Consider the following 26442-nt stretch of genomic DNA (forward strand, 5'->3'; position numbering starts at 1 on the left):
CCTCCCACATCAGCTCTTCCTTTTGTCCTATACCATGAATTTCATGCAAGAACTTCCTATTATCTTCACAATCCACATCCTCTCCCCCTCACTTGACCTACTCCTCTGCTTGTGGGATGCCATGACCGCAGACCCCTTCCTTCCAGCAACTGTTGCTCTCTGCTATATTTTATATCTTTATTTCTTTTGAAGTACTTTGAACTAGCCCTCCTGCCTGCCACCTCCCCCACTTTTTTTTTTTTTTTTACCATAGCTAAAGCATTCACCTGGTTTAGTAGGCAGGGTTTGTGTAGTGAACTGCTTCAGTACAGCACTGGACATTGGTTTCACAGCTAATACAGTCCACAGAAAGGGTGGTGGACATTTTAAACAGTAGAAATTCAAAATTTCCCACCTACTTGCAGCCCATGCTAATGGACAAAGAAAAGCATGCCTTCTGTAAGGACTGGGAGAAGGGCGGGAGGAAATTCACTGAGTCAGGGAAGAAGAGGGTGGCATGATCCTGAAGTGGCATGCAGCAGAGTGAGTGCTAGCTTCCACTGGACATTGAACTGAGTGACGTTGCTCGCACGTTTTGCCAAGCGCTGGATAGGCACGTGCAGTGATTGTGGATACTTGCTATATAAAAGAGAGCAGGAGTGGCTTGGTGTAGGTTGTGGAGTTGGCGAGTGGAAAATCAACCAAGAGCAAATGGCATACCGATTGCAAACACCCACATTGAGCTGAACGTTGAGGAGAGTGTAGTGGTGGGGCGAGTCGTCTGGCCCAGGTGCCCATACTAGAGTGAATCCACACAGGTGAAGTTATGCTATCCGGATTCTACAAAAGAGAAGGGGGCAGTGCGACATCCGAGAGCACCAACCCATGGCCTGTTGCAAAGGAACCCAAAACCCCTTCTATCTGTGAGAGTCTTGTTCCAGGATTTGTGGGAGAAGAACAGCCTCCCTCTAGAGACCATAGCGAGATGTGGGAATACAATGGTTGTCAGTGAGCCACTCTGACATTGAAACCTCTTTGTGTAAGGGCCCTGAGAGGAGTATAGTAAGAGCTGAAGAGAACTCCCTCACGGTCCAAACCGAATGAAGCGTGGGTTTCCTTGCAGTCTCTTACTCCGGAGGTGGGAGGAGTTTCTCAGTCTGAGCCTGATGATCCCTCAGTAGTCAGAATGTTTCATAAGGAAGAGCTGCTGAACTTTGGGTACTTAATCTTTTGTCCTGCTTCCCAATCTCCTGTCTCAAGTCACCCAATGATGGCTTGTACTTAAACTGCCTCCTAAATCCTTCACTGTTCATGAGGCCATGCAGGAGCTTATTTCGGTGCAATGGGACACTCCAGATTTCAGCCTGAAGGTGGCCTGGGCTATTTCCCCAGAGAAGCTGGAGAAATCACAGATGCCTAAATTTGATGGCCTGGTGGTGGCTGTTGTGAAAAATACCACCCTGCCAATGGAGGGTGGCATTGCCCTCAAGAATCTTCAGGATAGGAAATTGGAATCTGTCCCTCAAGTTCTCCTTTGAAATGGCTGCATTGTCATTGTAGGCCACTGTCCGTAGCTCTTATGCTTCTCAGGCGTGTCTTAGTCGGGTGCAGCAGGCAGCGGGGGTTTTCTGCCTGATGCTGAGACCGCCTCCTCCCTGCACCTTCCCACGGTTGAAATGGGTCTGGCATATTTGGCAGACTCCCTGTATGATCTTCTTTGGGCCTTGGCCAAGCAAGTGTCCTTGGTGGTTACGGCCGGGAGGCTGTTGTGGCTCCCACACTGGTCAGCTGATGCCTCCAAAAAGCACCTTATCAATCCCCCCTTGGGGGAAACCTGCTTTTTGGAGAAGATCTGTAGAAGCTGGTCAAGAACGTAAGTGATTCTAAGTCTTGGCGCTTAACTGAGGATAAGCCCCGGTCTTCATTCCTGGCACCTTAGCTGCATTTCCCGCTAAGTGCTGTAGGCCTGCCAGACTACAGCCTTTCAAAGTAGCAATCAAAGCAATCCTTTCAGGCTGACAGAAGAGGCTCGGCCTAGTTCTCCAGATCCTTACCTGCCTCTCATCTGGCCCAGTGATGGGGCGCCAGTTCACTCTTCCACAAAGATCGGTTGTCTGACTGACTATTGGGAGGAGTGGGCCAATATTACTTCAGAATTGGTGGGTGTTGGAACTAGAGACCTTCTGGGACGGAAGCAGTTCCTGCGGGGTTCCCGTGGGGATGGAAGCAGTTCCTGTGAGGTTCTCGTGGAAGTAACATAGTAAATGATGGCAGATAAAGACCTATACGGTCCATCCAGTCTGCCCAACAAGATAAACTCATTTTATATGGTATGTGATACTTTATATGTATACCCGAGTTTGATTTGTCCTTGCCTTTCTCAGGGCACAGACCGTAGAAGTCTGCCCAATACTGTTCTTGTACTAAGTTCTGAAGCTAACATCGAAGCCCCTTAAAATTTACACTCCAGCCCATTCCTATCTATTCAGTCACGATCAGGGCATAGACTGTAGAAGTCTGCCCAGCTCCCGTTTTGTTTCCAATTACCGGCGTTGCCACCCAATCTCCGCTAAGATTCCACTGAACCATTCCTTCTAAACAGGATTCCTTTGTGTTTATCTCACGCATGTTTGAATTCCATTACCGTTTTCATCTCCACCACCTCCCGCGGCAGGGCGTTCCACATATCCACCACCCTCTCCGTGAAAAAATACTTCCTGACATTAGTCCTGAGTCTTCCCCCCTTCAACCTCAATTCATGTCCTCTAGTTCTACCGCCTTCCCGTCTCCGGAAAAGGTTAGTGTGCGGATTATGCCAGCTCTCACCTACCGAGTACCAAGTTCTTTGAGTACTGTCTCCTCCTCCTCTTCCTTGCTTTAATAGAGCAGATGTGGAAAGTCTCCATTAAGGAGGTGGTAGAATTACAAATGGTGATGAAATTCAAAAAGGCATGGGATGAACACAGAGGAGATCTAATTAGAAAAAGGAAGTTATAAAAAAAAAACCCTAAACTTAAATTGCTGCATGTGTGTGGATGTGTCATGTGACACTTAGATGGTGACTCTCGCTGTGATAAACTAGGGCTGATACTGGGAGACCTTTATGGTCTGTGTCTCATATATGGCAATCTGGTTTAGGATAGGGAAAGGGTTTAGACAGCAACTTTAGTTGCTGGAACATGAGGGTAGTGCTGGATGGACTTTTATGGTCTATGTCCCGCAAATGAGAAGATAAATAGGCTGGAGTGGGCTTTGAGGGCAACTCCGGCAATTGGAACATAAGGATACGGCCAGGCGGACTTCTATGGTCTATGTCCCAGAAACGCCACAGAAAGACCATAATCAAGTATGCAATATCACATTCATTGTTGATTTAATCATGAATTGGTAATGGTTGTGACTATTGGGCAGACTAGATGGACTGATCCGGTTTTTATCTGCTGTCATTTACTATGTTACTATTAATCCTCTCTGCTCCCGGGCTGATGTGCAGATCTCAGCTCTGAGATAGGCACGAGCATCAGATGTCACCTGATCTGCTGGTGCGTGCATGTGGTGATCTCTTAGCTCACAGTGCCAGTGAATCAGAGAAGTCTTACATGTGCACATCAGAGTGTTCCAACTTCCGTTCCTTCCTTTCCTGCAGTACTGCGGCTCAAACCCAGAGTCTGAGAGAGCAGACAGGAATTTTTTATGTACCATTAAATTCTTGTGGGGCTGGGTGAGGACACGTTAAATTCTTGCGGTGATGGGTGGGAACGGGTTAGATTCCCCATGGGGACGGACGGGGATGGGTTAAATCCCCTGCGGGGACGAATGGGACGGGTTGGATTCCAGTTGGAATTCATCAGCGGCTGCTACAAATTATTTATTTATGACATTTATATCTTGCATTAGCCCAAGTAGAACTCTGGTTCAATGTGGCTTACATTACAATTAGAAAAGCATGAACGTGTTCAAAACATATTAACATATAAACCAGTAAAACTTGAGTTAGGGACAGGTGTAATTAAATACTTCAAAGTCTGAATATGAGACGTTCGGCAGTGTTTTGAGTAGTGTGTAGTTTTTTTGAGGAGATCCCCTTTAAGTCCTGCATAGAGTTGCAGTAATCAAATTTTGTTATGTCTAGGATTGATCTAGGGTACGAAGGACTTATTTTGCAAAGAATGGTCTGTCTCCTCAATTTCCATAATGAATTGAAGACATTTGAGACCACTTTGGAAATTTGGTTATATAGGAGGACAGTGAGACCAGTTTCAGTACTGTGAGATAGTCTAAAACTGGATTGTGAGCAATGTAGAATGGAGTGAAGTTGGAGATAGTCCATTAGTTGCTATATGACTAACCGCTCCATTACCTTTACCAATAATGGGATTCAAACCACTGCTCTGTAGTTAGAGACCGCACTTAGGCTGGTTTGGGTATTCTTCAGTATAGGAGTCAAAATAATGTTGCCATTTCGAGGGGGGGAATAGGCCCTGAGATTGCATTAAAGTTGTTTGAGTGCAAATAGCTTATGAGTAAATTGGGGACTGATTTGAGAAGGTAACTAGGGCAGTTATCAAGTAGGCATTGTGATTTAGCATATTTGTGAAGAGTGCATTTGACTTGATCAATTGTAAGTGGGTGAAAGGCCGACCAGATTCTGTCTGCTTGGGAGCATAGTGGTGAAGGATCATATAGATTGAAAGTGATCTATTGACGTTAGGGAGTTAGATATCCGCTCCAATCGCAGATGTTGGCTATGCTTCAGAGCTTGGAGAATTTGGGTGCGGTATCCTCCATTCCTCCTGAGTGGGCCCTGGGTCCGCTACTCCATATACTCTAAAGAAAGAAGGGAGCCTTTCAGCCTGTGTTGGACCTCAGTTACCTCAACAGGTCACTCAGATTGAGTCATTTTTAAATGGAGACAATTCGTTCAGTTATAGTGGCCATGTGATTGTGATGTTTCTGACCTCCCTGGACCTTATGGAAACTTACTTCCACATCCCTATCTGGCCTGCCCATCTGCACTTTCTTCATTTTGTGAACCTCGGTTGCCACTTTCAGTTTTGTGCAGTGCCCTTTATACTACATAAGATCCCCCAGGACCTATTCCAAGATCATAGTGGTAGTGGTGGCCTCAGTGTCGAGAAGGCGTACAGGTCCACCTGTATCTGGAAGACTGGTTGATCAGGCCTCTTCCCTTCTGGAGAGTACTCGAGTGATGGGCCAGAGCGTTCGTGCTGCTGTAGTCCTTGAGCTGGGTCATCAACTTTAGAGTGTCACTTGGTTCGTTCCCAGGACCTGGAAAGTTTGAGGGTTTAGTTTGACACCCATCAGGAGAAGGTGTTCCTTCCATTTTCCCTGCGGGAGAAGCTGCAATCTCAAGTGCAGCGCTTGGTGTAGGCTCCCGCGCCAAAGGTCTAGGATTATGTTCAGGTACTTCTGCTCAGTGTGCTGCTGCGGCTAGGAAAGCGAATAGAATGTTGGGTGTTATTAGGAAGGGTATGGAGTCCAGGTGTGCGGATGTTATAATGCCGTTGTATCGCTCCATGGTGCGACCGCACCTGGAGTATTGTGTTCAGTACTGGTCTCCGTATCTCAAAAAAGATATAGTAGAATTGGAAAAGGTACAGCGAAGGGCGACGAAAATGATAGTGGGGATGAGACGACTTTCCTATGAAGAGAGGCTGAGAAGGCTAGGGCTTTTCAGCTTGGAGAAGAGACGGCTGAGGGGAGATATGATAGAAGTGTATAAAATAATGAGTGGAATGGATCGGGTGGATGTGAAGCGACTGTTCACGCTATCCAAAAATACTAGGACTAGAGGGCATGAGTTGAAGCTACAGTGTGGTAAATTTAAAACGAATCGGAGAAAATTTTTCTTCACCCAACATGTAATTAGACTCTGGAATTCGTTGCCGGAGAACGTGGTACGGGCGGTTAGCTTGACGGAGTTTAAAAAGGGGTTAGATAGATTCCTAAAGGACAAGTCCATAGACCGCTATTAAATGGACTTGGAAAAATTCCGCATTTTTAGGTATAACTTGTCTGGAATGTTTTTACGTTTGGGGAGCGTGCCAGGTGCCCTTGACCTGGATTGGCCACTGTCGGTGACAGGATGCTGGGCTAGATGGACCTTTGGTCTTTCCCAGTATGGCACTACTTATGTACTTATGTACTGGGCTCCATGGTGGCCACTGGAGGTGGTTCCATAGGCAAGGGCTACATATGTCCTCTCCAGCCTTCCCTTCTATGCCGCTGGTCTCCCATTTCACAGAAGTATGACCAGGGCATGTCTCATTGGGCGTTCCTCACTTGTCTTTGTGGCTGTGGATGGACAAGCTGTGCATTGAATTTCATTGGCATCCCTCTCCTGGTTGGTGGTGACCACGGATACGAGTCTATCCGGCTGGAGTGCCCGAGGCCTTCATCTCAAAGCACAGGGCATGTGGTCCCAGTTCGAATCTCAGTGGCCTATTAATCACCTGGAACTAAGGGCAGTTCATCTGACTTTGCTGGACTTTTAGACAAGTCTGCAGGGTCCATCCATTGAGGATCATGTGAGATAACATGACAGCTGTGGCTTAATCAACAGGCAAAGAGGGGCGCAGTGTTCTCCTCTAGCTCTGGAAGACAGCTTGCTGTTTCATTGGGTGTTGTGGCATGTCCCTCTAACTTTCAGAAGCTCACATTCTGAGCCAGAATTCTGTGTACCCAGGCAAGCGATATCTTTCAGACAAGGCGTTTATTTGGGGAACTCTGGTGTTTGATCTGATTTTGTCCCAGTACAATGTGAGGTACGGCGATTCTGATTTTGGTTCCAAAAACCTGGTTGTGTTAATGCAGCTGTGGTTAGAGTTCGACCTCTACATTTTCCCCTCCCCCGATGATAGGCAGAATGCTGCATCGCATCATGCTGCATCCCAGTCAGGTGATTCTGGAGGCCCCAGATTGTCCTCAGAGGCTGTCGTAAGCGGACTTGGTCCCCTTATGGTAGACCATCCCTTTTGTTTTCCTCTGGTCAGGGGTCTCCTTCAGAGTCGAATCTCATGGAAGATCCATTCCTCTTTGGTTTTGCAGCCTGGATCTTGAGTGGTTAAAATTGAGGAAGAAGGATCACCCGGAGGATATCATTGCTACCTTACTTCACGCCAGGAAGTGCTCTACATCTTCCACTTATGTGAGAATCTGGCAGGTTTTTGAAGCCTGGCACTCCGAGCGAGTTATTTCCCCGCTTCAGGCGTCATTGCCTCACATCCTAGTTTTCCTTTAGGAGGACTTAAAGGGTTTTGCCTACAGCACTCTGTGAGTCTAGGTTGCTGCCTTGGCTTGTTTTGAAAGCCAGCTCTTCCATTCTTCCCTGGTGGCCCATCTGGACATTGTTCATCTTAAGCCTCTTCTTCATTCTCACCGTCTTGAATGGGATCTGAACTTGGTTCTGAAGTCGCTGCAGAGCGCCCAATATGAGCCTCTTCGGCATACCTCCTTTATGGATGTCACACTTAAGTCGTCTTTTTGTTTTTGTTGTTCCCATCGTTTCTGCAAGGAGGATTTTGAACATAGGGGTCACAGTCAGGCCAGTACACTCCTTTCTGCCCAAAGTGGTTTCTTTCTTTAATTTAAACCAAATGGTGTGTTTGCCTTTCTGTGCTAGGGAGGACTTTGGCAAAGAATTTTGCTCCCTATGGACCCTGGATGTTTGCTGTGTCCTCTTGCATTATCTGGAAGTTAGTAATGAGTTTTTCGGCGGTTGAATCACATTTTTGTTTTATTCTCAGGCCCTGATAGAGATGCTTCGGCTTCTAAGGTGTTATGATTGTGCAATGGCTCAAGGAAGCAATTAATTTGTCTTATGTTCTGGCATTCAAGGCCCTGCCTTTGTTGCTGAGGGCTCATTCTCCCTGATCATTTTAGAATAGAATGTGCAGGCCTGTTGTATCAGTGTAGCATCGTACATGGATCTGTGTTGAACCTTATGCTACTGATTTGAGCTTTTTCATATGGTAAACCCAAAAGCAGAAGCAACCCTCTTCTATACAACCATGTGGAGAAACCAGGAAGAGGCTATCAGCCAAAAAGACACTTCTGATCAATCTTAGTAAATATATATGGAACCACTCAACATCAAAAATTACTTCCATATATATTGGGATTTATGAGAAGTCTCACGCCTTGGTTCATAGCATCTCGCTGGTCTCTAAATATATAACATCCACTTTTTTCCCCCATCATGGATATCTTCCTATACGACACCTCCACCAAGCTCTTTATCATAAGCAAAGAAATATTTGTTTTAATCTATCTGATTCCTTGTAGTCTGGGGTTGATTTCAGGTCAAAAATGTTCTCTTAGCCAGAGATTTTGATTTGTTAGCTTGTGATAAATGATCCATTCATGAGAACGATGAATAACAGAAATGGCAAAAGTTGTTTGTGAATTCTTCATTTTTATACAAACTTTCTTTAAACACTAGCCATTTCAATTTCTGTATCCACTAAGATTTAAAAGTGGAAGGTCAGTATTTTTCCAATATGTTGCTCAATCCTAGTATTTTTGTTTAAAAAGTCTTTTCTTTCACTCTTTCTCTCTCTCTCTCTCTCTCATGTATATATATTTTTATTGGTGCTTAGAAATACTGTTCATGAATTTTTAGAATAAATTAGAATTTATTTTTGGCGTATGTGAAAATTGTTTTTCATAAGATGCAATTTAAATTTTCTAGGCTGTAAGCTGCTGTATAAACAGGATTTTGCACGACGCTTAGGACTGAAATGTGTTACTTGCAACTACTGCTTTCAGTTGTGTAAGAAAGGAGCAACAAAGGAATTTGACGGTTCTGTGCGAGATTTCTGTAGCGAGGAATGCAGTACAAAGTTTCAAGAATGGTATTATAAGGTAAATCTGAAATTCTTCAGTTAATTTCATGTCTAAAACATTGTAGAATTTGTTTCTATAAGCTTTTCAAGGCCTTTAACTTCCTCTGGCTAAATACCACTTACAGTTGAAACTTAGGTTCTTTCTAATTTTATGTAAAAAGAAAATGACAGTAGAAGGCTTGATTTTGTTTTAATTCAAGGGGTTTTGATATACCAGTGCAAGTGGGGAAAGCATGCAGAGCATAGCTCATAGAATTAAAACGCGTCTGAGGGTGTGTATGCACACGCGTCTGTGTAAAGAGCCATGGGATTTGATATACTACCTTTCTGTGGTACAACTAGTGCAGTTTTACATTAATTATTTGCAGTTACTGTGTGTGTTGACACACAGTGTTTAAAGTACTAGGTCTAAGTACTTAAATAAAAGTAAAGATAAAAGCATATTTTAAGTAAAAAGTAATACAAAAATTACTCAAGTAACAGTAAAAAAAAGTAAGCACCTATTCCTTGTCATCAAGCAGATGAAGCCATTACGTATGGGTTATGTCCATCAACCAGCAGGGGAGATAGAGAGCACTCAAACTTTCACAGTGCCCTCTTGGCCAGCTAGCTCCACTGCCTCTTCAGTATTCTCTATCTCCCCTAGCAGGGTGGCTGCAGCTTGTTCGAGCTCCAGAAAAATCTGCCGGGAGGTGGTTCCTGGCTTGCCAGTTGTTAACCGTTGGAGGCTATAGCAGCTTCACTTTAAAGGCACATAGGTTAGCCCTTTCCCTGCCTTACCCATACCTCTGTGGATGTGGACATATTGCCTTGCTTTCCCTGTCCTTACTCATCAACAGTGGATGCAGCATATAGGTTCGCCCTTTCCCTGCCTTTCCCACTCATCTGAGTCTCCGGAGTCTTCAATACCTCTGCTTTCCTCACAGCTTAAAAAAAAAAAAAAAAAAGTCGCGTTTTTAAACGCAGAGACGCTGGAACAGAGGTTTTTTGACCTGATTTTCAGCAGGATCGTAGTTGTACACTAGATCCTTTGAGGTAAGAGTGTTTTACAACTTCTCCGGGGTGGGCCCGTGATCGGGGCGAGTTTGGCGCGAAACCGCCATTTTGGATTTTACCGCCGTTTTTTGGCGATGGCTGCGGACAATGTAAAGCGCTGTTCCACTTGTGGCAAGCGCAAATCAGCAGCAGGGCTCTGTAAATCGTGCTGTACTGGCGTAGGAGCCGGCCCGAGCATGGCGAGCGATGTTTCTTCCCGCTCTGAGCTGGTAGCGGGCGCCATTTTGCTTACACCACATGGCGCGGCCTCCATGGACACGGAGAGACCTGAGCCGGGTGGGGCACCTCGAGATGAGGTTATTTCAGGAGTGGCTAGCACCGGACAGGATTTGGGTGCCCAGGGTGAGATTTTCTCCCCGGATTTTGTGCTTTTGCTGCATAAAGCATACATGATGAAAAGAGCCCTTCCTCAAGGGTCGCCTGAGGCTCCTCTGATTGCCCCCCCACCCCCCCCACCCCCCGATGGATTCTGGCCTGGGACTGCCCAGTGAGGCTTTTTTCCCGGATGCTCCGCCTAAAGATAAGCGCAGAAGGGTTAATTCCCCTTCAGATTGTGGTGCACCTTTTTCCCCCCCGTGGTCGGGGTGTGAGGATTCGGAGAACTCTGACAGACGTTCTTGGTCTGAGGAACCAGAGTCAGGTGCAGATTTACCACAGGATCTGGATGATCCCTCCGCAGTGAGGATTTTCCACCGTGATGAGCTGCCAGCACTTATTTCAGATACCCTGCAGGCCCTCTCGATTGAAGATCCTGACAGTGGCATGGCCTCCTCGGGTAATCCCAGGATGGCTAGTACCAAGGAAGCTGCTCGGGCCTTCCCTTTGCATGACTCCATCCTAGAGCTTGTTTCGGCTCAGTGGGCTGACCCCGAGGGACCTTTGAGAGTTTCCAGGGCTATGGGGCAGTTATACCCTCTGCGTGAGGGACATATGGCTCGTTTTCAAATGCCTACAGTGGATGCCCTAGTCACTGCGGTGACAAAGAGAACTACCCTCCCTGTTGAAGGAGGTGTTGCCCTGAAGGATGTTCAAGACCGTATGCTGGAAACAGCATTGAAATGGTCCTTTGAAATTGCAGGTCTCACTGTTCGGGCGCCTGCATGCAGCTGTTATGCTGTTAGAGCCTGCCTAGCTTGGCTGCAACAGGCAGTGGCTCAGCCCGTAGATGGAGCGGAGCCCTTCTTGGATGTGGTTCCGCGGATGGAGGTGGCCTTGTCCTTTCTGGCTGATGCCCTTTATGACCTTGTCAGAGCTTCGGCTAAACAAATGGCAGTAGCAGTGGCGGCTCGCCGTCGTCTGTGGCTACGACACTGGGCAGCGGACATGGCCTCTAAGCAAAGGTTGGTGAAGTTGCTTTTTCAAGGACTTCTCCTATTTGGTGAGGAGTTGGAGAAAATTGTGAAAGGCCTGGGTGATCCAAAACCCCAGCGCTTGCCCGAAGATAGGCAGAGGCCTTCCTCTAAGGGTCAGACGGTCCACTCCTCGTACAGACCTCGCTTCCGTGAAGCTAGAAGGTACCGCCCGGGGCGTTCTGCTGGGTTCACTTCACGTGCCCGTGGTCAGCAGAGGAACTCCTTTCGCTCGGACAAGCGTTCCGCAGCCGGTGGCTCAAGACCAGGAGTTCAGGGGCGACCCTCTCAATGATGGTGCGCCGGCCCTCTCCTCGATGCCTGTCATCGGAGGACGGCTTTCCCTCTTTGTCGAGGAGTGGGCCAAGATTTCCTCAGATCAGTGGGTTCTGGACCTGATCAGAGATGGATACAGAATAGAATTCAACGCCCCAGTAAGAGACGTGTTTGTGGAGTCCCGATGCGGTTCTGCCGTCAAACGGGCGGCGGTGGAGGAGACTTTACAAGGTCTGATTCAGTTAGGGGCAGTGACCCTGGTGCTTCCCGCCGAGCAAGGCTGCAGCCGATACTCCATCTACTTTGTGGTGCCGCGAAAAGGTGGGTCCTTTTGCCCTATTCTGGACTTAAAAGAAGTGAACAAGTCCCTGAGAGTACGGCATTTCCACATGGAATCCCTGCGCTCCGTCATTGCGGCGGTACAGCCAGGAGAGTTTCTCACGTCTCTAGACCTGAAAGAAGCTTACTTGCACATACCGATTTGGCCCCCACACAAGAAGTTTCTGAGGTTTGCGGTGTTGGGAAAACATTTCCAGTTCAGGGCCTTGCCTTTTGGCCTCGCTACAGCTCCACGAACCTTTTCGAAGGTAATGGTGGTAGTAGCTGCTTTTCTCAGGCGAGAAGGTATCAGGGTTCACCCGTACCTAGACGACTGGCTCAGAGCAGACTCTGCAACAGAGAGCTTACAAGCTACAGCCAGAGTGGTCTCAGTACTGCAATCTCTAGGCTGGGTCGTCAATATGGCCAAAAGTCACCTGTCCCCTTCACAATCTCTAGAGTTTTTGGGGGCCAGGTTCGACACAGTCTTGGGCTATGTGTTTTTTTCCTGAGCATAGGCAGTGCAAGCTTCAGAATCAGGTCCATCTGCTCCTGAGGATGCCCCGCCCGCGAGCTTGGGACTTTGTCCAGCTGCTGGGATCGATGGAAGTGGTACCCTGGGCGAGAGCGCACCTGAGACCTCTACAGTATTCCCTACTCCGGAGATGGTCTCCTATTTCTCAGGATTACCAATGCAGACTTACTTGGCTCCCTGCGGCCCGACTCAGCATGGAGTGGTGGCTCTCGGACAGCATGCTGCGGCGAGGAATGCCGCTGACGCTCCCTGTTTGGTGCCTGGTGGTAACAGATGCCAGCCTGAAGGGCTGGGGCGCACACTGCAAGGGGAAGCATGCCCAGGGTCTATGGACACCCGAGGAGTCGGAGTGGTCCATCAACCGCCTAGAGTTGAAAGCGGTGTTTCAGGCGCTTCTGGCCTTTCAAGTGACCCTGGAAGGATTGGCTGTCAGAGTGATGTCGGACAACACGACAACGGTGGCCTATATAAATCGACAAGGCGGAACAAGGTGCAGAGCACTAGCCGCGCAGGCCGAACTGATTTGCCACTGGGCCGAGCTGCATCTTCAGTGTCTGTCGGCAGCTCATATTGCAGGTCAGAGCAATGTGCAGGCCGATTATCTGAGCAGGCATCAGATCGATCCAGCAGAATGGAATCTGGCAGCCGAAGTTTTCCTGCAGATCTGTGCCAAATGGGGCAAGCCCGTGATGGATCTAATGGCGACAAGTGCCAATACCAAAGTCCCGTGCTTCTTCAGCAGACGATCCTCGCTCGGCGGGGTTGGATGCCTTGGCTCAACCCTGACCTCCGGGTCTACTTTATGTGTTTTCCCCCATGGCCCTTGATAGGGCGCCTGCTCTTGCGGATTCGGCTGCACCCAGGAGAAGTGGTCCTCATCGCCCCGGATTGGCCAAGGAGACCTTGGTATGCAGACCTCCGACAGATGCTCCTGGAGGCTCCTCTGCCGTTACCTCTGGTACCGAACCTGTTGACTCAGGGACCGGTAGCCATGGAGGATGCCGGCCGCTTTGGTCTTACGGCATGGCTATTGAGAGGGTGCAATTGAGGGATAAAGGTTATTCCAATAAAGTTATTTCCACTCCTGCAAGCCCGCAAGCGGTCCACTTCCGTGGCTTATGCCAGGATTTGGTGCCTGTTTAAGTCTTGGTGTGCTTCCAGAGTCATTGCTCCAATGCGGGCTCCTGTCTCGCCGATTCTGGACTTTTTGCAGGAAGGTGTACAAAAAGGCTTGGCCTATAATTCCCTGCGGGTGCAGGTGGCAGCGTTGGCCTCCCTTCGTGGTAAGGTGGAAGACGTGTCTTTGGCTGCTCACCCAGATGTGGCACGGTTTCTTAGAGGGGTGCTTCGGCTCCGACCTCCAGTGCGAGCACCCTGTCCAGCTTGGAACCTGGGGCTAGTTTTGAAAACCCTGCAGGCATCTCCTTTTGAGCCGCTTCGGCGCGCATCGGAGAAAGATTTGACACTGAAGGCCGTTTTTCTGGCGCTGTCCTGTAGAGACCCATTTCTGCAATTTTCAGAGTCCGGAGTCATGGTTCAGACCGTGCCTTCCTTTATGCCTAAGGTGGTTTCAGCCTTTCACCTAAACCAGCCTATTTTCTTGCCCTCTTTTTTAGAGGAAGAGTTTCCAGAATCTTTTGGGCAGCTGCACCTTTTGGATGTGCGCAGGACTCTGCTGCAGTATCTGCGAGTTACTAACTCTTTCAGGACTTCTGATCATCTGTTTGTTTTGCTATCCGGTTCTCGCAGAGGGTCTCCAGCGTCTAAAGCCACTATTGCCCCGCTGGCTCAAAGAAACTATCTTTTCAGCTTATCTGCTGGCCGGCAGGGTTCCGCCTGTAGCCTTTAAGGCACATTCTACTAGAGCGATTTCTTCCTCTTGGGCTGAAACTGGAGCACTCTCTCTTCAAGAGATATGCAGTGCAGCAACATGGGCTTCTAAGCTCTCCTTTGCCCGACATTACAGGCTGGATGTGGCTGCCAGGAGGGATGCGCGTTTTGGTGCACAAGTGCTAGCGCGTGGTGTGGCTTGTTCCCACCCTATCTAGGGATTGCTTTGTTACATCCCATACATAATGGCTTCATCTGCTTGATGACAAGGAAGGGAAAATTAGGTTCTTACCTTGGTAATTTTCTTTCCTTTAGTCATAGCAGATGAAGCCATGAGCCCTCCCTGTATGATTGTCTGTATGCTGTGAATCTGTTTTTCAGGTTCTGTTCTAATTTCCTGAAGTTCCTTCCTTGGGAGAAAGTTGGAAAACAATCTTCAGGATTCATGTTCAGTTTAAATTTAGGAGGATGTGTTCATTCCCTCCAGCATGTTTTTTTTTGGAGGATGTGTTGATTCTCTCCAGGAGGCGCGTGTGTTCCCCTCCAGTTCTTTAAATAGGAGGATGAGTTCATTCCCTCCAGGAGGATGTGCATTCCCTCCTTTCTGAGTTCATGCCCTTGTGATGGGCCATCGTTCGCTGTGAGGAAAGCTCTTGTGATTCCCATTGCGGTTTGCCATACTGCTTTGGAAGCTTCAAATTCTGAAGAGGCAGTGGAGCTAGCTGGCCAAGAGGGCACTGTGAAAGTTTGAGTGCTCTCTATCTCCCCTCCTGGTTGATGGACATAACCCATACGTAATGGCTTCATCTGCTATGACTAAAGGAAAGAAAATTACCAAGGTAAGAACCTAATTTTCCCATATACTTTTGAGTAAAAAGTACTAAGACTACAAACTTTGTCTTTATTAAATATGATATGTTCTAATAACATTTGTATCACAGCAGTGAACACAGTAAATTAACATATTCCCATATGGTTAAACATATATTTTTTAAAAAACGATAGCAAATGATAAACAACAAGTATCTAACCATGTTTACCTTTTTTCTACTGGGAGCCACTGTCCTTCCCTACCCCACCATTCCTCTTTGTAGCCCAGCAACAATCCTCTCCTGCCCTCCCCCTCCTCTATTGTCTGGCATGATGGCATCTCCCCTCCCTTCCCAATCTGGCAGTTCCCCACCCAGAAGCCCACCAGCATTACAAAACTTTAATTTTATTTTTTTTACCTTGGCTGGATAGAGACAGAGTTAAGGGAAGCTGCAGTTGTAGCGGAGGCTCCTGACTCTTGAGCAGCAGGAAACAAGGCAGGGGAGAAGGGCCCACCCATAGCTACCTGCTCAAAGTTGGGGTTTTTTTTATGTCCAATGTGAAGCTTCAGTATTGAAGAACTTAAGATCAAGATAGGCAGTCTTCACTCTCCACAGGGTAAGGATGGAGCTGCAGCGGTTGATGCAAACAACCTCGGGCAGGCTGTGAGTTCCCAGTAGTGAACAGGCAACCTCCAGTGGGTTATAGCACCTTCTCTCCTGCCCACGGCAACATATTCTAGTTGTCACATAGCAACCAATAAGAAAGCAGTGCAATTCACTCAAAGTATCACAGTAGAAATAGCAAAGAAAACAAAATATATATTATTTGAATAAATTGAAATGTAGGGAGTTCTTTCTGATGTGTTTTTTTGTGCTTATCTGAGTTCTCTGCATATGTGTTGTATGTGGGCTTAGGTGAAAGCGATGTGCCAGTTTGTGAATAGGGATAGTTGTGGGAAAGGGTGAAGATTGGAGGGGGTGGTGGAGCAGTTGTAGGGAGATTAGGTTTAGGAAGTAGGGCAGTTGTAGCTTTTGGTGGGTGGGGTAGTTTGCTGCTTGGTGGGAGAGTGGTGGGCTACTTTTTAGGGAGTGGAGCAGCTTGTGGTATAGTTATGAAGGTGATAGAATTGGGCTGGGGGCAATTTGTTGAGTGGTGGGACAGATATACGGGCTTGTGGGATGGTGGGTTGTTGCAAGTGTAGTTCTTCTGATTTAAGACAATTGCAAGGTAGTTTTGGAGGTAAGTATTTTTTGGTTGTGGGAGCAGTTTGTAGAATGGTGGGGCAGTTGCAGAGGAAGCTTTTGATGGTTTGGGCAGTTTTGAGGTGTTCTGGAGTAGTTTGTGAGGTGATAAGGGCAGTCATGGGAGAGGAGTTGGAAGAGTAGAGAACAGGGTGTTAAATGCCAGAGTTTGAACTTGGGACCCCATGTCTCTGTAGACTGTTGGTCTATGGGTGAGCCATAACTACATATCCTTGAGAATCCCTAGAGCAGATGAATATGCATGATATAAATTTGCATGCACCACTTCCATTCTATGCAGATCTGTCATATGCATATTCACTGTGGGTATCATTAAAACCTGACTGGCAGGTGTACCCTGAGGACTGGGTTGAGAAATCCATACCCTAGAACCTTTGAATAGAGCTGTTAGGAGGTCCCAGTCCCCAGGGGAAGCCCATTGGACTAGCAAGGGATGTGTTTACTATATATAGGGAAGTAGGCTCGGCATACCCTTGGTGGTCTAACAAGCTATCCAGTAGTACTGTCACATGGCTGGTTTGTATCCAGTTCTGTTTTTTTTTTTTTTTTTTTCACTTTTGCTCACTGCTTTTCCTAAACTGCTGTTGGTTGGCTTTCTGTTCTTAGTTGTGTTATTTTACTGCATGTCATCTATTGCGTCCAGGCTTCTGCTTCCATTGTGCCTGTCCTTCCACCTTGTCTGAAATTCTCTGCCTTTTGCTTCCGTTCATCTGGAGCATCCAGATGAACCTGGCTTAGGCTGTGACCAGGCTCTCCAACATGCTCCTTCAGGGCCCTGCCAGAGGAGAGAGGCAGTTTGAAAGGAGCAAGTCCCAAGTTCTATGTTTCACTGTATCAGTTTCAATGCTGCAGAAGTTAGAACTCCTACCATAGAAAGGCATGGCCATTTTTATTTTGATGGAGGATTGTATTTCTTTAGAACCTCCAGTCTGATGTGGCACTTTTCAAACTCCATATTATTAATGACATTTTCTCACATGTATTTCATTCTATTAAATTTTAGGAAAGAGATTTTCCCCTGAGATGGAAATTTGTATTATTTTTTGGAGTGGGTCGCGAAATTTATTGTCTAAGCTAAATGCTGATAAAACAGAAATGATCTGACTAGAAACTGACACCACTTACAGATAATGCACTCCCTTTAAAGAAATTGTGCTTGAAAATGAAACATTGAAAGTGCTTGACTCTCCTTTGATCCTATGCTTAATTTTGAGTATCATGTTGCTCAAGTGACCAATCAGATTCTCTGGAAATTGAGGCATTGCGCAGAATAAGAAAATAACTTCTTTTTACCCAGTTCAGTTTAATAGTTCACCACTCTTATAATTAGCAAATTGGATTATTGTAATTACTTGTTGGTTATTCAAGGATGTTATGTAGGAGACTTCAGACACTGCAGAATACTACAGCTAGATTGATCTTCCAGGCAAACAAACGGGGAAAAAGCAACTCTGTTGTTGAGACAACTGCATTGGCTTCCTATAAAAGCATGAACACTGTTTAAAATTGTATATGTTAATATTCAGTAGTATTCATGGTTCTGCACCTTTGCCATTCATATTCTTTTTTTTTTTTTTTTTTTTTTTTTTTCCAGTGTGCATCTCTCTTCTTTCTCTCTTTTTTTTTTTTTTTTTTTTTTTTTTTTTTTGCAGTTTATGTATATTTATTGAGTATAAACATAGCATACAAAAATGAGTGCAAACACACAGTATAAATACTTCCAACTTCAAATATCAAAACTTTGCTTTTTGCTACTCTTTAACCCCCTTGTATGTCCCCCTTCCCACTTCCCCTCACCCTCCCCCCTAAACAATTGGCAAGGTAGGGTCGGACTGCGCCGACCACTCAGTTTATGGATCCCAAACATGATGATACACTATCAGGTGACCTTGTCGCATTGCTGTTAGCTTGGACATCAGCTGGATATAGTCCACTTTCCGTAGGATCACCCGTAGTCCCGGCAAAGTTTGTTGCTCAAGCCGCTGCCAAGCACAATTTGCTGGCCACCAATATCTGTGTGGCCAGTTGAAATGCATATTTTTTAGTACCCTGGGGCCGCACATGTAGGAGGCAATGTTCCATTTTCATGGGAAGATCTATTTTCATTATGCTAGCAATTTCACAACCCTCGCCCAATGCCATTCATATTCTTCCTCCAGGAAAAGTCTGTTGTTGGTATCGGATACAAGCGTGTCCATTCTCTAATTATTCCTTATCAATCTGCAAAGATTTGGAATGTTTTACCAACAGAAATTAGGTTGGAAACAGTGAAATAATTAAAACGCTTAAAAACGTTTATATTAGGTATTTAAATGATAAAATTTTTAACTGTAAGTGGTTATGTACACTTCTGGCTATGTATATTCCCAGTATAACTTCAGCTGGATTATCTTATTCTCTGAGGACAAGCAGGCTGCTTGTTCTCACGACTAGGTCATCGTCCATGGCCGTTGAGTGGGTCTCCATCTGTCTCGAAGACTCTTGCTGTGCAGGCCCACCGGTACTGACCACTCTTGGACCCGACCCTGAGGAGGCGTGTGGATTCCATGTCCTCCTCGTCGGTACCGAGGAGTATCAATGACGTGCATCGAGCAAAGGCGAAGAAGCATTGTCATCGGTCTCCTTCCAAGCACGGTGCCGGGAGCTCCGGGGCGTCAAAGGATTCGGCACCTGTGAAGCGCCAACGCCGGGAGGAACGCTCACCCTCCATACAAGAGGTGTTGGTGTTCGAGCAGCCCGGTACCGCCTCCCCAACCTCCACAGATTCTGATGCCAATTCCTGCACCAACCCCACAGCCTTCCTCGACAGTGACTCTGGACGAGCACATCTGAGTCATTCTTCAAGGTGTTCTGGAAGGGTTGCAGCGTCAGTCTGCTCCAGTACTGGGCGTGCTTGTGCCCTCCGTACTGTCTATGGAAGCGGCAGCTGGCTCTCTGCCTGTGGTGAGGTCTCCGCCGCCGGTGCCACCTGCGGCATCGGCCTCGGCTGCCACCCAGGTCGACTCCCCGTCTACATCGCTGGAGGGAGCTTCATTGCCGCTGGTATGGGAGTCGACTTCTCAACATCACCATCGAGGACACGGTTCCTCGGCGTCGAGACGGGCCCGGTTTCGGACTGCAGTTAAGGAACTCTTGTCCGATACCGAGGAGGATGCCTCGTGGGATGAAGGGCAAGATCCCAGATATTTCTCTTCTGAGGAGTTTTGTGGTCTTCCCTCTGATCCTACTCCTTCTCCAGAAAGAAAGCTTTCTCCCCCAGAGAGTCTTTCTTTCTCTTCATTTGTCCAGTAAATGTCTGTGGCTATTCCCTTCCCTGTGGTATCTGAGGATGAGCCCAGGACTGAGATGCTTGAGGTCCTTGACTATCCTTCGCCACCTAAGGAGTCATCCATGGTTCCTTTGCATAATGTGCTCAAGGAGACTCTTATGCAGAACTGGATGAAACCACTAAGTAATGCCACCATTCCCAAGAAAGCTGAGTCCCAATATCGGGTTCACGGAGAACCTGAGCTGATGAAGTCGCAGTTACCTCACAACTCTATGGTTGTGGATTCCGCTCTCGAGAGCCATGAGTTCTAGAGACTTTGCCTCGGCGCCCATGGGGAGAGAATCTAGAACCCTGGACTCTTTTGGGAGAAAGGCGTATCAGGCCTCTATGTTCGTGGCCAAAATTCAGTCTTACCAGCTCTACACGAGCATTCACTTGAGGAACACGGTGAAGCAACTGGCGGACTTGGTTGATAAGCTCCTTCCGGAGCAGGCTAAGCCTTTTCAGGAGGTGGTCAAGCAGCAGAAGGCGTGTCATAAATTCCTGTCCAGGGGTGCTTACGATTCTTTTGATGTTGCATCCAGAACCACTGCCCAAGGTATAGTCATTCCGTGTCAAGTGGACCAGTTTTAAAGGTCGTCCCCACCTCACCATCTCAGATTTTGATGAAATTTGGTACATAGTTTCTTTATGATAAAAAAAACTAAGCTGTGCAAAATTTTAGTTCAAAAAGACTAAAAATTGGAGGTTCTAGGGGGACCTCAAGTAAGGGTTGCAAAATGTCGCCTGAGCAAAAATGACATTTTGGGCCAACTTCCAGAAGCTGTAAACTGGAGGTAGTTTTAGTGTACAAGGGGGATATTTGGAGAACCTGCACTACTTTAGGGCTTAATGACCGGCAAAACCCCAATGTTCCTAGTCCCTCGTACTTTTGAATGGTTTAGGCTCAAACTTTGCCAAAACAACGGCAAAAATCAATTTACAGCGATGTTGAGGCTGCTGTAGTTCTAAACTAGTTGGCCCTTTCAGGTTGATTTTTTGGTAGGTGTACTAAATGCACGGGCTGTAATGAGGCATTCCAATTTGCAGCACTTTCCTTCATTGGTTGAAAAATTATAAGCGTTCAAAGTTGTATAAAAAGCATTTTTGCCATTTTGGGCTATCTTTGATGCCCTTGATCTCAGTGGGCAGCTTCAATATTCTTTATTTTAGACCATTAGAAAGAGCAGATTTCCTTCTATCAGACTATGTAATTTTCATTTGGAGTCTCTCCATATACGGATTGCAAAAAAGTGTTTTTTGGCCAGTACTGTTGAATATAGATGAAAGGATATAGGGCCCATCGAGTTTCTAACTTGCTGTATAAGTCACTCAGTTGCTTAATAAGCATGCGTGGTCCATGGTGGCTACGCCACTACCAATCAATAGGAAGTGGCAACCTCATCGCCAAGAGGTCACGCCCGATAGCCAGGCAAGTCCAGCCACTTAGCACAGGTTCCCAAGCCTGAAGGTGGGCCATCTTACTTTGAGGTTCCCAAACCTCATTTGGTTGTCTTTGCCTAGTTTCTCAAGCCTAATGGGAGTGTCTTAAGGTTCCCAAGTAAAACCTCAGTGCTGAAGTGACAAGAATTTTTTACTGATAAGTTTCCACTGCTTTTCTGGAAATGTATACTGTCGTCCAATGCTGTAGTTGCTGGTACTGGAAGAACTGCTAGAATATGCTGTTCAGAAATCCAACCAGAATCTCTTTGCTAGGCCAATGAAACTGATCGTGCAGGCCCGCATGGATGCAATAAAGTTGACCAAGGCATCATGTTCTTCAAATGATGTGGTCCAGTTTTCTTTAAACCTGTTATGAAACCTGGCCTCATCTTCAACATCCTAAAAAACATTCCTGTTTTTTAGTTTTCTTGAATACAGTTTTATAACATAATGTGTTCTTTATTTTAAAAAATTGGTGCTTTTTGAAAGAAGAATCACTTTTACTACACTTGTATCAAGGGTGTAGTGAAGAAATCACAGGCTGCTTCCCGCAAACATTTGAGGGCATTTTTGCAATCCTTATATGAAGAGACACCATTCAAAAAGTAAGAGGACTAGGAACATGGGGTTTTGCCAGTTCATTAAGCCCTAAAAGTAGTGCAGGTTCTCCAAATATCCCCCTTGTACTACTAAACCTTCCAGTTTTACAGCTTCTGGAAGTTGGCCCAAAATGTCTTTTTTGCTCAGGCGACATTTTGCAACTCTTTACTTGAGGTCCCCTAGAACCTCCAATTTTAGTCTTTTGAACTAAATTTTGCACAGCTTAGTTTTTTTATCATAAAGAAACTATGTACAAAATTTCATCAAAATCTGAGATGGGTGAGGTGGAACGGACCTTTAAAATTGGACCACTTGACACGGAATTACTCATCGGCAAACGCCTAGCCACTTTAAATTCTAACCCCCCCCAATCGACACCCCGCGTACAGCCATGCACGAGTGATGTCTCGAATCACTGGGTCTAAAGTAAAGCGCAAATAACAGTGGTGACAAGGGCACCCTTGTCTAGTCCCCCGCCCAATCTCAAAATCTTCCGAATTTTTTCCATTGACCATTACTTGAGTGTGCGGGAGCAATATAGAGCCCAAATCTCCTGTACAACCAGCCCTGAAACCACATAGGCATCCAATACAGAATACAAGAAAGGCCATTCTACGTGATCAACACTTTTTTCTGCATCAAAACTAATCACTACAGCTTTTTCCCTAGTTTGACCCTGGTCATTCCAAGGATGGCAAGAATACTCCGAAAGATTTTTTTAGCAACCGATATCTGCCCTGGACAAAGCCCAGCTGCACCTCATGAATAACGGGGGCAACACCCTTCCCATTCTATTAGCCAATATCTTTGCAAAAAGTTTTCTTCATGATTCAAAAGGGAATAGATCTATATGAGGTCATCAGCGTGTCATCTCGTTTGGCTTAGGAAAAACTATGATCCGGGCAAAATTAAGATGATCCAGCAACCGACCAGATTCTACCCACTCGTTAAATACCTTAGTCAATGTAGGGACTACAGACTCCCCCATCAATTTGTAAAACTCAGCCTTAAACCTATTCAGACCTGGAGCCTTGCCCAGTTTGCTACGACCAATGGCCCATGTTATTTCATCAGCGCTGATCGGGGCATTCAGACAGTTACAGTCTTTTTGACTCAAAATAGGGGTCTCTATTTCCTTCAAGTAAAGATCACCCTGGAGCCCCCCTTCCTCTTTTGCGCTATAAAGCTGTTGATAAAAACCTGGAAAGCACGCCTTATTTCCTGATCTGTATGAAGTAGTTTCCCACTACTATCTTTAATCGAAACTATGCTTCTAGAGGCATACTTTGGTGCAATCACCCTAGCTAATAATTTGCCTCCTTTATTCCCATGTTTATACAGTTGAAATCGATAATAGGTCTGAGATTTAATCTCTCTATCATGTAATAAGGAATTTAGGGCCGTCTGAACCGTTATCAAATCCTGCCTTACACGAGGGCTCGGAGTCTCCCCAAATTGTTTTCGCAATCCTATCAATTGCTTTTCCAAATGTGTGATTTCACGATCTCTAGTCCTCGTATATTGAGTAGCATAGCTAATAATCTCTCCTCGCAAAACAACTTTCGCTGCTTCCCAGTAAATAGGAGCACCTTCTACCGAGCCCTCGTTAAAGTGTCTATATTCTGCCCACTTAGCTAGTAAAAAGTCCCAGAATTTTTCATCTTTAAAAAGATAACTAGGGAAGGTCCAACCCCGACCCTTACAATCCATATCTCCCACTTGCCAAGTCATCCAAACCGCAGAGTGGTCCGAAATGACACATGGACCAATAACGACTTCCCTAATATCTGTAAAAGCTATACGTGAGATCAACAACTAATCAATCCTTGAGTGTGTATTATGGGCTCTCGACTGATGTGTATATTCCCTATCCAAAGGATGTAGCGTGCCCCAGACGTCTACAAGATCCAATACAGCACAAACGTCAGGTAGGCCTCTAGTACCCCACTGCCCAGAAACCATGGGAGAGTGTGATCTGTCTATCTGTGGGTCCCATGCCATATTAAAGTCAACCCCCCCCCCCCCCCCAACATTATAGGAATTGATTCTATTTTAGTGAGAATCAAAAGTAATGTCTTATAAAAAATTTAAGGTCCAGGACATTCGGGGCATAAATACTACCCAAGATAACCTGTTGTCTAGTAACTGTGGCATTACAAAAAATGAAGCGACCGTCAGGGTCTTTCATCACATTGTGTATCTGTGATGCCACTCCCTTCTGAATTAAAATTGCCACTCCACCATTATGTCCTACAGGTGGTGATGCCACACAGTCCCCCACCTAAATTTGGCTTCCAGAACCTCTCTCCCACATTTTCCTATGTCATTGGTACCCACATGTACCAAGACAGCCGGCTCCTTCCCAGCACTAGCTAAAATCCTATCTAGGTGACGCGTGAGGTCCCATGAGGGATGCACAATAAGACCAAAAATAATATGCCTCTGTATCGCTCCATTGTGTGAACTCACCTTGAGTATTCTATTCTGGTTGCCATGTCTCAAAAAAAAGATATAGCTGAATTAGAAAAGGTTCAAAGAAGAGCAACCAAATTGATAAAGGGGATGGAACTTCTCCCGTATGAGGAAAGGCTAAAGAGGTTAGGGCTGTTCAGCATGAAAAAGAGATAGCTGAGGGGGGATATGATTGAGGTCTACAAAATCCTGAGTGGTGTGGAGCTGGTGGAGGTGAATCCATTTTTCACTCATTCAAAAAGTACAAAGACCAGGGGACACTCAGCGAAATTGCATGGAAATAATTTTAAAACAAATAGGACATATTTTTTCACTCAAAGAATAGTAAGCTCTGGAACTTGTTGCCGGAGGATGTGTAACAGCAGTTAGCACATCTGTTTTTAAAAAAAGGTTTGGTCAAGTTCCTGGAGGAGAAGTCCATAGCCTGTTATTGAGATGGACATGGGAGAAGCCACTGCTTGCCCTGGGATTGGTAGAGTGGAATGTTGCTACTAATTGGGTTTCTGCCAGGTACTTGTGACCTGGATTGGCCATGGCTGGAAACAGGATATTGAGTTATATAGACCGTTGATCTGACTCAGTATGGCTGTTCTTATGTTTACAGTTTGGGAATCACTGGCTTAGTTGCAAACCCTTGGTGCAACACTAGGTTTATGCAGGATGTTCATAGTCTTGCAAAGTTAGAGCCTATTCTTTTAATTTTAGGTTGCCTTTTATTAACCAAAAAAAAAAAAAAGTATTCTGTAGTTTTGCCCTGTTGTGAAGACTTTCCTACTTATGCTTTCTGTTAAGCAACCTTTAACTTTGGTGTGCCATAGATGTGACTACTTTTAGAGAAAACTGTTCAACTGTAACAGGCCTACTCCGAAGGGGGGAATTCACCAGTTAGATGATACATCTTTTCTTCCCTTCTGGATCTGAGTTCTTTAGCTGAAGTTTAAAAAATAAAAAAGGCTGAACTGTACAAGGACTAAAGGTTTAGATAATTTTTTCTAAAAGAAGTCCATAATCCATTATTAAGATGGACATGGAAAAATCCACTGCTTATTTCTAGGATAAGCAGTATAAAATCTATTAAACTTTTGGGATCTTACCAGCTACTTGTGACCAGGACTGGCCACTGTTGGGATCATGATGCTGGGCTTGATGGCCCTTCAGTCTGTCCCAGTATGGAAATGATTATGTTCATATGTTTCATTATGTTTCAGATTTTCCTGTTGGTCTCAGGAAACTTGTCAGTGTCATTGGTTACCATAACCCAATTTACATGACTGAACTTCCTGCCTGCATTGGTCACTTGTTACAACAATTTTGTTTTTTTTGTAGTTGCGAGAAGGGTTACTAAACATTTCAAATAACGTGGACTGTGTGTCTGTGAATTATGCTCAGTTTGATGAGTTAGAGGCGCAGGCATTGGGCATAGTTGGCCCTTTTGGTGATTACCAGTGTTCCTCAGTTCCCTCTCATTTTCCATCTTACTTTTCACTCTTTCCCACACTCCTTTCTGTAATCTCTGTTGTGGGTTAATTGCAAGGCCCTCTCTCTATGAATTGCTGCAGCCTATGCTTAAAGAGTAAAATTTATATCAGCACGTATCAACCTCTACTCCACAGTTAGCAATGGTGGGATGCTGCAGCTGGCACAGCAATTCTTGTCTTACTCGCTTCTTCTCTCTGCTTCGTGTCTGATAGGATCTGGTAACCCTGCTGAAATTGTTTGCATTACAAATAAAAAACAAAACAAAAATCTAAAGCCTTGTTCTGTAGGTTGGATCCTGGCTATGGTCACAGAAATTGACAAAAGTTTAAGGACCTTGTCCTAGGTAATATGTAATGCTTATTTTTGTGAGGGCAATCAGGACATTTTTTCCCCACAGTTGATGTCATCAATGGAACCCTGGTGTGAATACTGCCCAGCAGTTTATAACTTCTAAAAGCCTTTGACAAGCCGCCGCTATGTATGCGCAAGTGCTTTCCTTCCTTCTTGAGTCATGCAGGACCTGCAATTTCACTTTCTTCGTGGAGCAGTGAAGACGCATAGACACCATCCCTTCAAGTTTAATTAAATGTTTTCTTCATAATTGTATCCCATTCCTTTTGCCTATGATCTCTTCTACCCTTTCTTCTGGATTTGTTCCAGATGCCTGGAAACATGCCATTATAAGGCTGACGCTGAAAGATTCTATCAAGCGCCATTCAGATAGTTGCAGTTATCTTCCTATTGCTCATCGCCTATTCCTTATAAAGATTGTTGACAGTCATCCGTCACAGCTTTCTTTCAAAAATGAATATATTACATCCAAATCAAACAGAATTTAGATTATACTACAGCACCAAGA

General features: G+C 45.7%; 1 protein-coding gene across 1 annotated transcript in view; it reads left to right on the top strand.

The window, feature by feature from the left end:
• Nucleotides 1-26442, top strand: part of ZMYM2 (zinc finger MYM-type containing 2) — a 552630-nt gene that overhangs the window by 346706 nt on the left and 179482 nt on the right. The window contains exon 13 of the mRNA XM_030202393.1: nt 8690-8862. Coding sequence (XP_030058253.1) covers nt 8690-8862 — 173 coding nt within the window. The remainder of the gene's footprint in view (nt 1-8689; nt 8863-26442) is intronic.

This window comes from Microcaecilia unicolor, chromosome 4, assembly GCF_901765095.1.
Source record: "Microcaecilia unicolor chromosome 4, aMicUni1.1, whole genome shotgun sequence".
Classification (NCBI taxonomy): Eukaryota; Metazoa; Chordata; class Amphibia; order Gymnophiona; family Siphonopidae; genus Microcaecilia; species Microcaecilia unicolor.